Source organism: Carassius gibelio, chromosome B12 (assembly GCF_023724105.1).
Source record: "Carassius gibelio isolate Cgi1373 ecotype wild population from Czech Republic chromosome B12, carGib1.2-hapl.c, whole genome shotgun sequence".
Taxonomy (NCBI): domain Eukaryota; kingdom Metazoa; phylum Chordata; class Actinopteri; order Cypriniformes; family Cyprinidae; genus Carassius; species Carassius gibelio.
The window spans coordinates 8,597,891-8,611,780 of record NC_068407.1 but is presented as its reverse complement, the minus strand read 5'-3'; the positions used below and the strand labels follow the sequence as shown (position 1 = coordinate 8,611,780).

Sequence of the window (13,890 nt, the reverse complement as noted above, 5' to 3'; positions counted from 1 at the left end):
TTGCATATTCTAAAATACTCATGTAATGCACTGCAACTGCAAAGAATTCAAGTGTTAAAACAAAGATAAAGATAAAGGAACGCTCAAAGAAAAAGCCAGAACAAACTGCTATATTGGTTTTATTCAGTTCAAGAAAGTGAGGGCATCAACACCTACAAATAAACATCATCTGCTTATTAAGGTCGCTACTTGAGAAAGAGAAACATTGATCATGTGAACAAAAATAAATATTTTGTATTTAAGATATATGCAACTGATTCTCAGTTGTCAGTTTAAGTTTTCTCAAATGCAATGAATCCATTAATACATGAAAGTTTGCAAATTCTACTCTTAAATAATCAGTAAGCACTGATCTATAGGCTTAAAAGGAAACCATTTTACAAATAATTTAATCCAAGTGGGGTGGTCATATGAAATGGCACGTTGAAATTCAATCTGGCATCAAAGACAAACACAGAAGCATTGATGCAAGAAGCATCAAGCTAAATGTATTTTCTAACATTGCGTCTAGTAAATTGTGAGACCTGAGCATTTAAAAAAAAAAAAAAAAGTGAAAAGAGTTTAGTCTGTGAATTCCTGCCCTAATAGAGCCCGACCGATCATGATTTCTTTTTTTTTTTTTTTGGGTCCATTAATTTTTTCTGCTCCAAAATCTTGAATGTTCTTCCACTTCATAAAACATTTACTAGAAAAGTATGCGCTGAGAAAACTGAAATACTTCTGCTGTACTTTCAAATACACTGTTGTGAATGCTTTTAAAGAGGTATTTCTTAAGTGTTTACAACCATTATCTAGAAATCCTACATAATCGACCTAGCATTTATCACATTTAATACCATGCATAATGTGTACCACATTTAACAGTATTAAAGACAAGAAATATGCTTACATTTCAAATATTAATGTAAGGTATAAATAGTTCCATTTAAATAAATAAATATCTTTGAGATTTTCTACGAGACAGGCCTTAGTGAAGGTTGCTGTTTAACAGACTTACCAGTGTCATCCATTATGGTCTTAATGAGACTATGATTACAGCACATCTACCATGAGCAGTACAATAACCTGAAAATATGGAAGCACTTAATACAAACATAATGAGAAGGATAGCATGTATCCTTTTATTCCCATAATACCTTTCAAAAAAAGACCATAACAACTTGTTTTGTTCCCCCTCCGATTACGCCAAATAATCGGTCAGGCTCTTGAAGGCAGCACTAGGTAAGAGTCAGAAAATACTCATCCAAGCTCTCAGTCTGAGACCTATCATAGTACCAAACAATTTGTGCACTGTGTGGGACACAAAACAAATGAACTAAAATAAAATAACCTAAAATGGTTTTGACAGGCACTGTCACTTATTCTAAAATGTCTACAGTATTACTGTCCCTACCAGAGGTAGTATCTTATCAATGCCAGTCTTAAGTGTCCATTAAAGAACATTTGAAAACACAACAGTAAAGGAGGCAAGTCTTGCCAAGATTAGCATCTGTGTGCGACACCATCTGGACAAGTACAGCCGAAAACCTGATGTTGTACGATTATTGGCATTGGGCCTTGGGTGGAGAAAGAGGCTTGTAATAGAACATTGTTTTGAAATCTTCCCTTGAAGCGGCAAGACTGGAGTGTGGCCTTAGAGGAAAGGGTCCACACCCAGTCCCATGAATGCATTATCATCCATGTTGAAGGACGACTCATAAGTCTGTTGGGTATTCTGATGCATCTTCTGATGGTGCCGAAGGTTGGACTTGCTAGAAAAATGCTTGTCGCAAAGGAGGCAGGAGAAAGGCTTCTCTTTGGTGTGGATGCGCCTGTGGCAGATTAGCTGGGTGGAGACCCGGAAGGCCTTGCCACACTCCAGGCACTGATAGCGTTTGGGTTCTGTGTGAATGCGACGGTGATTCTTCAGCGCCATGAGATTGGTGAACTCCTTTTGGCAGACTGAGCAAAAGAAGGAGCCGGTCTTGTGGCTGTTCTTATGGTTGAGCAGTGAACCAGCATGGCGGTAAGTGCGCCCACAGTGCTCGCACACATGAGTTTTCTCTTCCCTACCATATCCCTCGCTACTTTCCTGCTGGTCTTGTGGCTCAGGGAATCCGTTCACTCGGCTAAAGGCTGAATCGATCTTAGGAAGGCTCTGAATTCCTACCTGCTGGTCTAGTGCCGAGTCCCAGCCTAAATCCTGCTGCATCTGCATACCTTCCTCATGGTGTGACTGCCCCTGCAAGCCACCATGGAGCTCCTGGTGCTGCTGAAAACTAACCAGGTTTGGGAAATTCTGTTGACATATGTTGCAGTAATAGGGGAGTCCCTTACTATGGACCTCCATGTGGCTCTGCAGGTGTGCAAACTCACAGAAGGTTTTCCCGCAATCTGGGCAGCAGTGCCGAGCCATTTGAGAATGGCTCTCTAAATCCAGAGGGTCAGTGAATGTTTTTAGGCAGAGAGTGCAGTGGAGGAGGTCAGTGGAATGAGTCTTCTTGTGGTTAAGAAGGGAACCGGCATGTCTATAAGAGCGTCCACACTGATCACACCTGTAACAAACGAAAAGTTTGGCATCAGATGACGGAAAGGCAAGGTGCTCAAATAGCATTAAAAAAACAAAAAAAAATAAAACTCACGTATAGCACTTGTCTAAACCTTCTTGATTTATAGTAGAGTTTGGATTGCAATTTCGGTAACAGCGATGTCTCTTAAGCCCAGACTTTCCCTGGAATCTTTTGCCACATGTTTGGCAGCTGTAATGAGTTGCTCCCCGTGCATGAATTTTTTGATGATTGTACAGGATACTGGAGAGACGGAAAGCTTTACCACACGTAGGACAGACATACTTTTTCTTCTGCGTGTGAATGCGTGTGTGGTTACGTAACGCCATAGGATTGGAAAAGGGCTTGGCACAAAAGGTGCAGGTGAAGTGGCCTGTTTTGTGAGTGTTCTTATGGTTCAACAAGCTACCAGCGTGACGGTAACTGCGACTACAAATGTTGCACTTGAATGGTCGTTCTTCTTTTTCTAGGTCCGCACCAGAGTTGTCACTATCCACATCTCCTTGGGGGACAGAATCAAGGGCAGTCTCTCTGCTACAGGTGTGTCCTTCAAGTAGTTCAGTATCTGGAAATACAAGACGGCATTTCTTGCAAGTCAAATTATTTTCTCGTTTGCGGCCCCTGACCTTTCGTCTTGCTGCTGAATTTCTTTTATTGGTCAAACACGTGTGGTTGAGTAACTGTTTGTTTCCCCTAAAGGCCTTTCCACAGTCTTGGCAGCAGTGTCTTTTGACGGCAAAGTGTATTCGCAAATGGTTCTTCATTACTAGCTGGTTGGAGTAAGTGTTGTTGCACAACGAGCAGTAATATTCACCTGTCTTGTGTGAGTGTTTGTGGTTGACCAAGCTTCCTGCATGTCGATAGCTTCGCCCACACTGATCACAGACAAAAGGGCGAGGGTCTCTGGGATCTCCCATCTGGCCCTCTATTTCTTGGTTAGAGTGATCACTGTTAGAGGTCTGCCGTTGCTTGTGGCGTCTGCTCATTCTCTTTCTGCTTGAATTAAGTGCCTGCATTCCACTCCCTGAAGCATTCCCACTCATCTGCATGAGTGTCTGAATTTGTTTGTTGAGCTCTTCAATCTTAGCCTTGTTTTCTTGATGTACCCTCTGGTGGTTCAACAGTTGTTTATAGATTTTGAATGCTTTCCCACATTCTGTGCATCTATGCCTGGTAGAAAAAGAAAAAGATCACATTAAAAAAAGAACTTGGCTGTAGAACAATATAGTTGAAGTATGACCTAAACAATAACTTTTTTCAAAGCAATCCAATTCTGAGGTTCAATTTATAGATTTTTTTTTTTTGAAATACTTACTTTTTAACATCAAAGTGTGTCCTCTGGTGATTCTTGAGAGCCAGCAAATTATAAAAACGCTTTTGGCAAACAAAGCAGCGAAACACTCCAGTTTTGTGAGACTTCTTATGATTGAGTAATGATCCAGCATGTCTGTACGAACGACCACATTGGTCACACTTGTACTGGCGCTCTCCATCATGTGGACTCTCCTGCAAATGTTCTCGTAGAAAAGTACTTTTAAGAAGCGGATTCTCCCCACATTTTTCCTCCACTTGTCCATCTTGTTGTCCTGTGCAGTTGTGGTTATTGAGGTGATAAATATCATTGCAGCTTACGCCACATTTTCCGCAAATAATACTTTCCATTTCCACTTTTGGTTTGAGCTCATTCTGGTGGTTGGTTACAAATTGTTCTTGTGGATTACCTTCTATATTGCTATGCAAGAGCTGGTGGGCTTGTAGGTCTTGTTTCTTTGTAAAGCTCTCTCCACAAGTGCTGCAGATAATCAGACTGCAGTCACCCTGCTGATTTTCACTCTGTTCATCTTTCTTAACCTCTAGACAAGACAACGATGGTGGGCTACATGCTGAAGTTGAACCATGAATTTGAGTATGTCCTCTGAGATGGCTTCGCAGTGCACGCATGCTAGTATAGTGATTCCCACACACTGAGCACTGATACATCTCTCCATCATCCTCTTCTTCATTGTCTTCACATTCAGCTTTAGCTTCACTGTCACTCATCTCACCATGAATGTTGTCATGAAAGGTCTGCTGTCTAAAATAGGCCTCTGCTGCACTAGCGTTGTGTCCCTCAAAACCAACATCTTCGCCTGACTCTCCTAAGAAATGGTGATGCTTTGTGTTGTGAAAGTCCATGTGTCCAGGTGAGCCATTCATCATGGTCTGATACTGCTGATTCAGGAGGGGACAAATGTGTGACTTGATTCCTGCAATATCAGTAAATGTTTTTCCACAGTCAGCACACATGTGCCTTTCCATGAGGAGTTCCTCTTGAGGTAGGTGCTCATCTGAGAAGGAATCGTCAAACTGCTCATGAAATTCAGTAGCATTCATCTCATTCACATGCTCCTCGTCGGATTTATGCTGCACAGAGTCTACCAGGTCGTGAGGAAGGCCTAATATTCCACTAACATCTTCCTCATGTGATGGAAAACAGTTCTGCTGGTTCTCGTGTGTCAAGGGCTCTGAGGAAAGCCAGTCACCCTCAGAACTAGTAGGCAAAGATGCAGGCCTTCCCTTATGAATGCGAAGGTGGCTTCGCAGAGCCGCCAAATGTGGGTAGTTCTTGCGGCAGATGGAACATTGAAAGATCCCAGTTTGATGGGACCGTTTGTGATTTATAAGACTGCCTGCATGCCTGTAGCTTTTGCCACAAATGTGGCACTTAAATCTGCGATCAGAATTGTCAACATCTTCTACTTTGATGTTATCAGTACCCTGTGCTGAATAATCAGGGTTGAGGTTTTCTGATTGTAGGGCCATTGGCTGTCCCTGAGCATGTAGAGTCAATGGATTTTCATCTAAAGTGTTGGGTAGATAAATATGACCATTTTCTAATGGCCCATTTGCATGGGAATATTCAATTGCTTTATCAAGTAACGGTGGCAATGGTGGAGTGTCACTAGAAGGGGGATATGGATTAGATTCTGGGGAATGAGTAACACTATCACTGTAAGAAAAATCATGCTCCTCTGACAAGTTAGTAGGGAGCTCAAATGACACGGAGGAGGAGTTATGCAACAGAATGTGATTTTGAAACTCATCATCATTAGCAAAAGCAACCTGACAAAGGTGACAAAAATGTATATTATCATCACCATTCTGTGGCATTACATGAGGTTCAAGTTCTTGCTTGCACTCTGTGAGGGCAGCTTTAGAGGTTTGCACACTGAGACGACCTCGGGTTTTACTGTGGATTCGCTGGTGACTATTAAGTGCGGCAAGATTACAGAACTGTTTAAAACAGACTGGACACTCAAATAACCCCATCTGATGAGTTTTCTTGTGATTTATTAGGCTGCCATGATGCCTGTATGTCTTGTCACACAAGTCACATTTGAAAGGCCTGTCTCCAGCATCATCTTCAGCTGCCATGTCACTTTCTGTGGTGGTGTTTGAAATGTGTTCCGACACGGCGCCATTACTAAGGCTGTTCATTGGAGCAATATTTAGCTTCATGTCTGACTGCAAATCTGGTATCATGTCAAATTCCATCTCGTCTAGATGCAGCAGCTCATCATCTTTATAATCACTTTCGATAAGACTATTTGCAGAATCCTTTGTCCTGATTTGAGACTCTTTATTGCGATGGACCTTTTGATGGGTGACCAGCTGTGTTGCAAGGCGAAAAGCCTTTCCGCATTCTGTGCAAGAATATTTCTTTCTAGATGTGTGGATGCGCAGGTGGCTTTTGAGAGCCAGTGCATTAGAGAGCTTCCTGGAGCATATATGACACTGAAAAGAGCCAACCTCATGTGTTTTTCTGTGGTTAGCCAAGCTCCCAGCATGTCTGTAGCCTCGTCCACATTCATCACATTTGAACTTCCTTTCCTCTTCAGACTGATGAAAAGTTTGTGTATGCTCCAAAAGACTAGGCATGCTTGCACATACTACACCACAATGTCTACACGAAAAGCCTTTGGTCCGGCCTGGCTCTTGCATAGCTATAATGGTATAGTATAATCATAAGAAACATCAACAAGAGCCAGTTTGAATGACTGTGAGGGACAAACCTGTCCCTGCTATTATAAAATTGCCTTGTTTGAAGAGGTGTAAAGGCAACATTCAAAAAATTAACTGAGAATACAGTCTGTTCCATTCCATTGGAAAAAATGTCACTGAGATGATGCTGCAAGCGCTGGCACTAGATGAAATCTGTAACAGGAAAACCCATACATTATTACTTATTAAGTTCACACAGGACAGTTGCATAACAAGAAAACCAATCATGATGAAAAAATAAAATTACCATTGCTTTCTAATGTGACTAAGTCTTGACAAAAAGCTCAGAGTTTACATAACCCATAAGTAATTAAATAAAAGCTAGTATTCTAACATTCCTGTAAAATAAAATTAAAATCGCACTGTTTTATAAGGGAAATTCATGCAAATCACTGTTATTGTATGGATTTAAAAAAATTTGACTGAAGCTGTCAATCTGCCAGAAATCTTTGTTAATGCTGTTAACAGTTTAAAGGGTTGGAATGTCATGAGGGTGAGTAAATAGGAATTTGGGATAAGGTAAACCGATTCCTCTAAAAGGTCAAAGGTCTCTACTATTGTTACCAAATTAATCAATTATAAATGTATTAAATTATTTCAAAATTAATTAAAACAGAAAAAGAACTTGGGACAAAATAAGATTGATTGCATTGGATAAACAGTGACTTTTCTGGGTAAACTGTCCCTTTTATAAAATCTTTTTATATGTTCTCATTAAAAAGTGTTCATTAAACATACACACACAAAACAACAAAAAAACACTTTTTTTATACTAGCAATGAATAAACCAACTTGCACGTTATATATATACAAAACCAAAGTACATGCAGGGTTTTTAACATCCATTAAGAAGTTATTTACCATCAATCATGAAGCCTTTAGTCAGCTAAAGTCTTTATTCTTCTTTATATCTTATTCTAAAACACTATCCAACAAAATCACGCTGATACAGTTTATCTGTCTGGATCTGACAGCATCACTGACGGATACCTAATGGATTTTTTTAGGTAGAATTTATACAGATGAGCGGACGGCTTGAAGGATCAACTCCAGCAGTTAGGAGACAGATTGCCTCACACAATGGAGCTCTGTTGACACAGTAAACACTTGCGGAGTTACATTAGCCTTACAGCTAGCAACACAGGTACAATTATGATAGGTTTAATAGTCTTATAATCGTTGTCTAAATTAATATAGTAGACAAACTGCCCTTGAGTTGAACGATAAAATATTTATCTGGGAGAGGCAGTAGCATCCCATCCCGTTGCGCGAGCTAGTTAGCATTTGGCGGCTAGAAACTACGGCTAAAAATAACCCACTGATACGGTAAAAAGACGATAGGAATATACATACTGAATATTGCAGTCTCCTATTGCGATGTTGGTGCATGTAATGTTGGCACTCCGTTCACTTTATTTTAGTTTCAGGACGGGCGTGTTCGCCCCCCTTTCTACCAATTGTCTTTTCCCCCATCCCACTCGACTCACTTCCTGCTCTTGTTGCTAGGAAACAGGAAATGTGCAACAGCGAAAAACGTCCGTACGGTGTTTCCTTTAACAATAAAGGTTCATGCGAACACTTATTATAACTGTCTTGATATCATTTCTACTCTCTACGCCAGTTCACATTGGAATAATTTAATAGCAGTGAACTACATTAAGTTTAGAACCCGCTTTTCCCAAAACGTTCGCTCACTAGTGACAATGAATGTTTTATTTTTGTTATATATAACCACAAACGTGTGCAAACACAGCAACTGGCATTCTTACATTATATGTATATAATTAAATGTTATACAGAGAACTTCTAGAAATTCAACATGATCCACCATTAACCTATATTATATTTTCGAAGCACCATTTTTGTTGGTTCGTTTCATTATTTAATGTTGTCACTGATGTTAAAAACAGCTTGTATTATTAAAAATACACAATTCTACGGTATTTTTAAACTAAAATAAATAAATTGCAATACAGTTAATAGAATCCCAGTTAACCGAACAATATTTTTTATGTTTTGTTTTGTAGCTTTATATGCACAACTGCACATCCATTGAAGTGAGCATACATGATTTCCCCTCCCACTGACTCTCTTCTCACCCCATTATCCCACTCACCATACACTGTAGTCCATAGAAAAACAGTAACAAGAACACCAAAATAGCAGAGGCATGAGTGCGTTTTAATTTAAGAGAAATTCACCTAATTTTTGTAGACTTTCCCCAGGCGGTGAGTGAGGAAGTCATGAAGGCTCACATCTCTGCGTTCAGCGGATAATGTCGTCGTGGTCCTAAAGCCGCCGATCTTTTCCTGAGATTGAGCGATTTACAATTCATTGTCAAAGACACACGTCTCTCTGGAGACCACAAAAGGTACGTAACGTACATCACATTTTGTAATCATACTAAAGGGATAAAAAAACGATACCTTTTTTATTACGCAGTGATTATAATTAAAAGTGACAAAGCGTCCGACTGCAAATTGTGTGATGCATGTCTAGCGGTCCTAAAGCCAGCCATTTTGTGTTGTGGTGTAAGTTAAAAGAGCAGTTGTATGCTGTAAAGACATGTTCATTAGCTCATTTTATTACAATGGTATTGTATTCGCATTGCTTCTATTTGGTCATGGTCGTTATGTTAATTTTCTGTTAACATCGAAATGCAATTCAGTTTTGTACACAAGTAGCTCAGATGCCAAATTCCTTTGAGAACGAGAGCGCCTTTCCTAATTGTCCCTGAGGTCCTAATGCCGGCCATGTTGTTCTGCGTGCACCATCCCAGCATATGTAAATTTCTAACCTGATGTCCACCGTGGTTTCTGCCAAATATTACATACTAGTTTTATTTACGTACGTTACACCCTATACTTAATACTAAGTATAGGATGCAAAGTCTGTCATCAGTTACTACCTTCACGTTGTTCCAAACAAGTAAGACCTTTGTTCATCTACAGAACACAAATTAGGATATTTTTGATGAAGTCTGAGAGCTTTCTGACCCTGCATAGACCACAACACAACTGGAATGTTCCTAGAAACTGTGAACTAACTAACCATTTAAATTGCCTTCATTGTCATAAGATAAACTATAAATGACAGAGAAAATGCATTTTTAAAAGAAAATTAACAAGAAATGTAGTATTTATTTAATATGTCTTTCCTAAAAAAAATTAAGTTGTAAGTTGGAACAAAGAGTAACTTTTAACAGCAAATGATATAAGTGACAGTGAATTAAAGTATAAATGAATCGGTCAAATTTAGGTAAAGTAAACAAAATAAAGAAATGAACTCTAAATTAAATTATAACACAAATTCAAGGCACGCATTGTGTATTTTGTTGTTCTCTCTAGCATCATCAGGATGGCTTCACCCCAACCAGGAAGCCCACCAACCACAGAGCAGTATACACCACTGCCTTCTGACACAGAGCCCAACAAAGAACTAGACAACTCATCAGAGAAACCTACGAGAAGAAGAGGCAAAGGGAGACCGACAAAAACTTTGCACACTTTTAAATGTTCGACCTGTCAGGAGGTCTTTACCAGCCCTTCAGCTCTACAAAGCCACAAGCTGTCAGTACATGGTAAAGACAAACAGCAGTACACCTGCGGCAAGTGCACAAAGACGTTCTCCAGCCAGGCCCAGTTTTCCAAGCATCAGCGTTCCCATTCTGCTCAGCGTCCGTTCCAGTGCCCACACTGCCATAAGGCTTACAAGACTCCAACGGAGTTACGCAACCACAGCCGTTCACACACAGGAGAAAAACCGTTTGTTTGTTTTGATTGTGGCAAGGCATTTATGCAGGCCATTTGCCTGCGTATCCACATGACACAGCACAGTGGCGAAAGGCCACACTTTTGCCCTAATTGCTCTAAGAGTTATCCCACACTATCCAAACTCAAAGTGCACCAACGATCACACACAGGGGAGAAGCCTTACTTTTGTTCCGAGTGTGGGAAGAGTTTCGCCGACCCTTCGGTGTACCGCAAGCATCGGCGCAATCACCAAGGCCACCGGCCGTATTCTTGCAGCCAGTGTGGCAAAACGTACACGGAGCTGAAGGACTTGAAGAACCATGAGCGTTCGCACACGGGCGAGAAGCCTTACCTGTGCTCGGACTGTGGCAAAGCCTTCTCTCGGTCATCCTCTTTGGCGTGCCACTTGCGAATCCACTCCAAGAGCAAGCCGTATCAGTGTGAACAGTGCAGCAAAGGTTTTACTCAGCTGTCCTCGTACCAGTCCCATCTTCGTACCCACTCGGGTGAAAAACCCTTCTTGTGTCCACAGTGTGGAAAGATGTTCTCCGATCCCTCTAGCTTCCGCCGACATCAGCGGGCGCATCAAGGATTCAAGCCATACCCTTGTGACAAGTGCACTAAGAGGTTTCGGCAACCTGCGGACCTTGCTGTGCATCAGCGTGTGCACTCTGGTCAGCGGCCCTACAAATGCCAACACTGCGATAAAGCCTTCGTCGCTTCTTGGGATCTGCGACGACACATGTTGGTTCACTCTGGCCTGCGGCCTTTTTCTTGCTCGGAATGTTGCAAGACCTTTACGGAGCGCTCTAGTCTGAACAAGCACAGAAGGGTGCATTCAGGGGAGCGTCCTTACAAATGCCAGCTGTGCTTCAAGTCGTTTGTTGTGTCATCCAGTTTGCGCAAGCATGAGAGGACACACTTGTCTGAGAGGCCGTTACAGGTCCAGGCCGCTCCTGAAACAACTCCGATGTTTCCCACCACCCTGCCCCAGTTCTCCTGCTCTCACTGTGATATGATATTTGGAACATGGGAGGAAGTGCAGGCCCATTCCAGCCTACACACTATCTCTCCCCCGTCTGATTCTACAGTTTCGGCTTTACCTATTAGCCCATATGTTTGTGTGACCTGTCAGACAGAGTTTGTTCAGCTGGCTGATATGCAGGCACACGAGAAACTGCACCCCAAGCCACGACCTCACGTTTGTGACCAGTGCGGTAAGGGTTTCCTGAATAAAGCTGGGCTTCGTAAACACCAGCGCATTCACTCGGCCAGTCGGCCACATTGCTGTGCTGTTTGTGGAAAGGCTTTTCTTTTTGCCGCCTACCTTCGCAAACACGTAAGCACCCACCGCGACACTGAGTCCTCATCCTCCCTGCTGCAGACAGACATAGTGCACAGTCAACCCCTGCCATCCCCACCAAGTGCTGGGTCACCTTCGGGATCTGAGCCCAATACTATTTCTCTGACTGTTCCAGTGACTGTGCCGGTGTCGGGATTTCAGACAATGCCAGCCCATGTGTATATAGACAAGGAAGAGGGGCTCTGAGCTTATTGTTTACTGTATCAGTTTCTTTAAAAGAATCTTGCAAAAAGCCTTAAAATCAATAAAATCTAATATTTAATATTATATTAAATAATGTGTTAATACATATGAAATCAGTGTAATATTTGAATTCTGATTTTAATTACAAGACCTTACTTATTTAAATATTTTTTTCTCCATCAAAATACTATACAAGTTTATACTGTATTTTATTTGTCTGATGTTTAAACAGTTATTATTTGAGTGTTGTTTTTTTTTTTTAAGGCAACAGGCTGGTGTATGTGGTGGTAAATAGTACAGTAATTACTTTTTGTACACAATATAATGCTTTTATGCTGTACAGCTAAACAATATTGCCTCTTGTTCTTCTTTATATGTCCTAAAGCAAAACTGTACTTCATGGATTTTTGACTGTTTGGTGTAGTGCAACATTTGTGATTTGAAAAAGGTCTCATTTATAATGCCAGTCACAATTTTGGACACATTTGAGTTAAGGTGTGTTTTCTATGATCTTAAAAATGTTTAATCTAGTTTTGTAGACTCAAAGATATGACTTTCTTTTCAATATATATTTTTTTCTTAAATAGGTGAGTATGTCTAGATAATGAAAGAAAGAAGCAGACAGTTTGAATTTCATAGTTTTGATGACTTTATTGTTTTTAATTTATTATTGTGTAAAATAGTAATTAAATTAGTGTTAGCAAAAGTAATACTAATAATAATTGGCCGTTGTCAACCAAATCTTAACTAGTGGCTATTAAACTAACATGTCATTTAAATTCAGTTTATAAAATCATCTAAAGAAGGGATGAGCAGTGAACATAAAAATAGATATTTATTATTAACATAAGACAAATACTGACTAAAACTACAAGTTGAGAAAAATGACTGTGGATAAATGTGCGAAACCATTTTTGATGACACGTACAGTTACAGGCTATATATTGAGTGAAGCTCAAAATTCTCAACAACTCCCACAAGCTCAACAACTTCAGCACTGGGCAAACACACAAAACCTTTGATCCCTATAAAAAGGTAAGTTTGGTTCATATTGTTTAAATGAAATAATTACTGCTTTTTGAAATCATGTTGATGTTGTTTCTCACAATTTACCAAAAATATTAAGCAGATACCAAATATCTGTAATATAACCATAATTGAACATTTAAATTTTTTTTTGTACAGATACGTTCTTTATTCCCATACAGGAGACAAATCTACAGAGAGCAATGGCAGCGATAGTTACCGGGCTTATCCCAATCCTCCGCACTGCGGTGGACTCCACTGCCACCTATAAAGGTCGCACCATGTGGTTCGGTCTGCTCTGCATCCGCCTTGTGACCGTCTTTCTGGCTCAGTTTCCATGGAAAACCGTAAATGATGATTTCCACTGTAACACCACTAGCTCCTACTGCATTAAAGCTTGTTTTAATGAATACTTTGACAATTCTGTAGTGATGGCGTGGCATTTCCTCTTTATTCTTCTTGTGCTCTCGGTCCTTCTCATGGAGCTGTTTTCCTCCCATCTTCGGTCTTCATTCCAGAAGAAGAAGGAGAGAGAAATGGAATCTCAAAGCAAGCAGGAAGCTGTCTCTGATCCCACCATGACTGTTGGTGGTAGGATGATGATAGACTTCCACAAAAGCAAAAGTAGTGTGATGGTGTACTTGTTCAGCATCGTTCTACGAATTGCAGTGGAGGTTTTGTTTGTGTACGTCTTGCTCTCCTGGGTACTACCTAGACTGCGTGACACGTTTTTCGTTTGCAATGGACAAGCTTTTGATTGTCCAGCTGGTCTGAAATGTGTGGTCCGAGGGGCGGCAGAAAAGAGAATGTCTGTCTATGCATTACTGTTTATATCTGCCCTGGTTATTTTAACAAGTGGTCTGTTCTGTCTCTACTCAATAGGCCACTATCTCTGTAATGGTTAACAAAAGGATTACATTGAACACAAGCATATTAAGTAGCTTTAATGCATCTGTATATAATTTTTTTTTTAAATAAA

General features: G+C 40.5%; 3 protein-coding genes across 7 annotated transcripts; 2 read left to right on the top strand and 1 right to left on the bottom strand.

The window, feature by feature from the left end:
• Positions 1-103: 103 nt before the first annotated feature.
• On the bottom strand, positions 104-8,932 carry znf646 (zinc finger protein 646). 5 transcript variants are annotated; one of them, XM_052571521.1, is made up of 5 exons: positions 7,941-8,102; positions 3,862-6,740; positions 3,361-3,716; positions 2,622-3,111; positions 104-2,534 (listed from the first exon to the last, which is right to left on the bottom strand). In XM_052571521.1, exons 2-5 carry the CDS (start codon positions 6,525-6,527, stop codon positions 1,634-1,636), a joined length of 4,413 nt encoding a protein of 1,470 aa, XP_052427481.1. In that variant the 5' UTR covers positions 6,528-6,740; positions 7,941-8,102; the 3' UTR covers positions 104-1,633. The 5 variants fall into 5 exon arrangements, with proteins under 5 accessions (XP_052427481.1, XP_052427480.1, XP_052427482.1 ...); XM_052571520.1 differs by adding an exon at positions 7,449-7,675 and having other exon boundaries at positions 2,622-3,716; positions 7,941-8,094; XM_052571522.1 differs by lacking the exon at positions 7,941-8,102 and adding an exon at positions 8,789-8,932 and having other exon boundaries at positions 2,622-3,716.
• On the top strand, positions 8,810-12,302 carry znf668 (zinc finger protein 668). Its single transcript, XM_052571527.1, has 2 exons — positions 8,810-8,958; positions 9,935-12,302. The coding sequence occupies exon 2, from the start codon at positions 9,945-9,947 to the stop codon at positions 11,886-11,888; it is 1,944 nt and encodes a 647-aa protein (XP_052427487.1). The 5' UTR covers positions 8,810-8,958; positions 9,935-9,944; the 3' UTR covers positions 11,889-12,302.
• Positions 12,303-12,570: 268 nt separating this feature from the next.
• On the top strand, positions 12,571-13,881 carry gjz1 (gap junction protein zeta 1). The gene is made up of 2 exons (XM_052570825.1): positions 12,571-12,920; positions 13,071-13,881. The coding sequence occupies exon 2, from the start codon at positions 13,115-13,117 to the stop codon at positions 13,814-13,816; it is 702 nt and encodes a 233-aa protein (XP_052426785.1). The 5' UTR covers positions 12,571-12,920; positions 13,071-13,114; the 3' UTR covers positions 13,817-13,881.
• The last annotated feature ends 9 nt before the right edge of the window (positions 13,882-13,890 follow it).